Source organism: Triticum dicoccoides, chromosome 2B, assembly GCF_002162155.2.
Source record: "Triticum dicoccoides isolate Atlit2015 ecotype Zavitan chromosome 2B, WEW_v2.0, whole genome shotgun sequence".
NCBI lineage: Eukaryota > Viridiplantae > Streptophyta > Magnoliopsida > Poales > Poaceae > Triticum > Triticum dicoccoides.
In genome coordinates this window covers 411940584-411944943 of record NC_041383.1, presented here as the reverse complement: position 1 = coordinate 411944943, position 4360 = coordinate 411940584, and the positions used below count along the sequence as shown (strand labels likewise).

Genomic DNA, 4360 nt, shown 5'->3' with positions numbered 1-4360 from the left:
GCGGGAATGAGCCGAGCTGATGTCTAAATTTTTGCCACACATGACTGGTATACGAAAGGTTAGATAGGAGCTGAAATGATTTTTGCTATAGTGGAGATTGAATCCAAATGGTGCATCCCTTCGGCTACTGGTTGTTCGCTTCATCTCCCTCTCTTTGTTTCACCTCCCGTCGCTGCCGATTCGCCTCCTTCTCGTGTGCCTATATAAGAGAGGTCACTCATCTCTAGAGAGACACATCAGAACATCATCTTCCTCTCGCCACCGAGTCCCTGAGCACTGAGCTACTGCTACGATCTTTCCAATCCCGGCTTGCGGCGTGCACCGCAGGTCGGGACAGTAGGCCTCCGAAACCCCACCTCTTTGAGTCCTATACGGGAGAAGGGTGATAAGGTTTTTGGGGAGCGCTGCGCGACTACTGATCGATTCATCACTAACGCTCCGGACACCGACGACCACTTCCTCAATAACGACTTATTTCCCGACGTCGACAACCTCTTCGACGACATGGCTGGCGAGGGCACCGACCCCAAGACCGGTGCTTCGGCCGTTGCTCCGTACGTCTTCTGGTTCTCTCTGTTTGAGATCATGCTACAATTTCTTGCACTTGCTTTTCTTGTTCCACCCTCTGTTCTACATATATTCTGTTCTAGTTCGTATGTACAAATGTTGTTTGCCTTCATTCTGCTAGATTACATGACTTGTTTCATCCCTATTATAATAGTCATGTTTTATCTACTATTTTTGTTAATAAAGTCATATGATAAATTGCTCATGTTTCAACAAAGCAGACAAAAAACGGATGTCCGTTTGGATCGCCGCGTCGGGTTGCTCTAAGATTGCTTTGATGGCACGGCTTTTGGCTCCATGGTGCTGGGTGGTGTGGCGCACTTTTCTTTCTTTTGAGGAGCTAGGGGTGATTAAACGAGGTGGTGACCACCGAAAAAAGAGTGCACGCATGCATGCGTACAGTATTTATTTTTTTTCGAAGGCCGGATGCGTGTATTTTACTCCCGGTGGAGGTCGAGTCGTAACTAGCGCTGAAATTGCTGCCACTGAGAGGGTGTTTGGATACTCTCTAGTCATGTGACTAGTAGTAGTCAGACTAGAAGTTTTTAGTCAGACCCTGTTTGGAAGGTGACTACTACTAGTCAACATTAAATGTCTCAGTATTAAATGCCCCTTGTGCAACACCAATTAGAGGAGAGAGAGAGGGGGACTTTAGTCAGTAAAAGTCAGGGGTGTTTGAAGGTTTACTGACTAAAGGTGACTACTACTATTATCTAGTCAGTAAAAGTTGGGGATGAGGTGACTAGGGACTAAACTAGTTTTAGTCACCCACTAGTCAGGGGTGTTTGGAGGTTTACTGACTAAAGGTGACTACTACTAGTCTCTAGTCTCTAGTGATCCAAACACCCTCTGAGTGACTTGTTTGTGTTTCTTGTGTTTGTGCTTTGCCCTTTCCTCTCCTCTCCTCCTCCTGCAGCTTAATTAATGACAAGCTGCTGCTTCTGCACTAGTGGAACACGCGCCCCACACCCCTCCGCATTAATGAATGAATGGGTGAGCGTCCCGAGTGAGTGACAAGTGATGAGAGAGAGAGAGAGAGAGCAACGGGACGACAGGGAAAAAGCGAGCGAGCGAGCAAACAAAAGCGACCAGCTAGCTCCGGCAGCACCCCCACTACGCCCCCTCTGGCCAATCTACTCCACTTCACTCCACTCCACTCCACTGTAAATCTATCTGTGTGAGGGAAGCAAGGAATTTGAAGTCGACATGAGGAGCTAGGGTGAGAAGCGAAGCAAGCAGGCGACGCAAGATCGACAGCCCTCACCACTCTCACGGTGCTAGGAGGGACGATGCCGCTCCACCTGCTGCTCCTCCTCCTGCTCCTGCCGTCCGCCGCCGTGGCCGGCAAGGCCCGTCAGTCCTCCTCCTTCGCCCTCGATTTCTTCCCTGGCGACGGCGCCATCGCGCAGCTCGCTCTCACCGGCGCCAATGCCACCTCCGCCGGCGACATCTCCATGCGCTCCCCGCGCGCCCGGGTACAGTACCACAAACCCATTCACTTCGCCCCCGCCGCCGCCGGCTTCTCCACCTACTTCTCCTTCTCTCTCCACCCTATCCCCAAATCTCACGCCGCCTCCATCGCCTTCTTCCTAACGCCCGCCGCGCCCGCGCCCTCGCCCTCACCCGCCGTTAACGCCCTCGCCCTCGCCATCGTCTTCGCCGCCGCGGACTCCAGCCACATCCGAGTCCAAATCGACCTCGCCGGTGAAACGGCCGCCCAGACCGCCCCCCGCGGCATCCCCAAAAAGCTGCATTCATGGATAGACTACAACGCCACATCCGCCACGCTTCAGGTCCGTCTCTCTGCCTCGCGCCTCCCCAAGCCGCCGCACGCGCTGCTCTCCCACCCGCTCCATCTCCACTCCGCCCTCCTCCTCCATCTCCTCCGCAGCAAGCCCATGCTCGCCGGATTCGCTTCCTCCCACGCCAACTGCAGCCTCTTCAGCTGGGCCTTCAGGGCCAACCACGGGCCTCCCTACCTCATGCACTCCCAGCCACTCAATCCCACCGGCTTATCGCTCACCACGCCGCCGCCAGACCGCCTCCTCCGCGCTCCCCCGGGCAACCGCTACCCCTGGGCTTCGCTGCTGTTGGCGGCAGCGTGCGGCGCCGTCTTCACATTCGTCGTGCTCTTCGTCTGGTACTCCATGGGGAAGCGCCGGCCGGTCGCGCCGGTGGAGTACCCCATGCACCCGTCCTCCTCCGACATCGTCTACGAGAAGATTGTGCTGGTCGGAGTCAAGGACCTCCCTGCCGATGTCACCGCAGCTGCTCACAAGTAGCCGCTGTCCTCTAGATTCTACTGCAAGTGTGCTCCTGTAACTGTAAGTAGGAAATTGTTGCTAGTAAGTGCGGTGGAAAATGCAGATTTTGCGGGCAAAGCGAACAACGCAAATTCTGCACTTCCCACCGGGATTAGGATTCGATTGCTCTTTCTAAATTGTAACTTGTCAGTTGTCATGCCATCCACCACTGCTACCACTTCTTCTTTGTATGCTTATTAGTCATGCGTGCCCTAGTACTATTCAAGAGCCCATCCTATCATCTCTAATGGACAGAGTAACATGGTGTTTGTTTTTTCGGCGAATGCACATAATATAGCTGATGACAAATTGAGGCATGATATATTAGTTCGCAGTTTGTTCAAAAAATATAGCTAAAATTTCACAACTCCACCCGATTTCTGCTCAATCCCCAGATACTGAATGCATCCACCGAGTTCTTTAGTGACTGCTCCTCCTCAATTTATGCGCTTGTGCTTTGCAGAGTTGCTTGCTTTGGTGATTGCTCCCCCTCAATAATGCACTTGTGCTTTCCAAACGCACTTCACCACTGCTGTTTAATTTACTCCTGCATTAGTAGATTCGGAGTTTCTTCTTCGGCAGCTTCAACTTGCGGGAGACTCTTGTTGCAGTTTGGTGGCATGGGTCTGTGCCAAGTTGCTTTAACAATATGCTGCTAGGTGCAATTCAGTTGGCCAAAGCCACTTTGCATTAATATTGGAGATGTGCACGAGAGTGCTGAAATCATTATGGGAGATCTAGGTGCATGCTATATGCCCATTGCTACTTTCAGTTAGGAGCCACTAGCTGTATTATGGCATCCAGGATTCCAGGGTTTGCTTTACTTTTAGGTTAGTTGTATCCTGGAACCTCATGTGTTTTTGGCTGACCAGTTGCATCTTGAAAAATGTAAAGACGACAAGTTATTATGAAATATATGATCATTTTTTGCAATGTTGAGGATATCGCTTATCGTTGGCATCTAGGTTAGCTGGGGATTAGAGATTAACCAGAAATCGGCCGATTAATTGATTTTATCGGTCAACTATTAATCGGACATTTTTTTTTGCAAATCCTAGGTTCCCAACACTAAAATATGATATATTCGACACCAAAACAATATTGGACACAAGTGTTACCTGTGATTCCTTTTGAATCACGGTATAATGACAAACAAAATAGGACAATGGTACATATTGCGTAACAAGGTCCACAAAACACAAATAAAAGATAGCTTTTGCAAACATAGTGCTATGAATAGGCCTGATTTATCGGTAGATTCCCGATAAATCGCTTCTCAGGGTGATAAATCGGCCCAAACGATAAACGTGAAGATAAGGCATAATCTTATCGGTCACCCCAAAAGTAGCGATAAATCGGACGATAAGTCACTGAACCGGAAGATTTTCTGAACAGTCATTTTTAGTAATAAATTCATTAGTTAGCTTCAGCTTTTCAAACGCACTTCACCACGGATGAATTATTTATTCTCTCTATCATTTGAATATACT

General features: G+C 49.8%; 1 protein-coding gene across 1 annotated transcript; it reads left to right on the top strand.

The window, feature by feature from the left end:
* Positions 1–1593: 1593 nt before the first annotated feature.
* On the top strand, positions 1594–3145 carry LOC119363952. The gene has a single exon (XM_037629327.1). It carries the CDS (start codon positions 1857–1859, stop codon positions 2847–2849), a length of 993 nt encoding a protein of 330 aa, XP_037485224.1. The 5' UTR covers positions 1594–1856; the 3' UTR covers positions 2850–3145.
* Positions 3146–4360: the final 1215 nt, after the last annotated feature.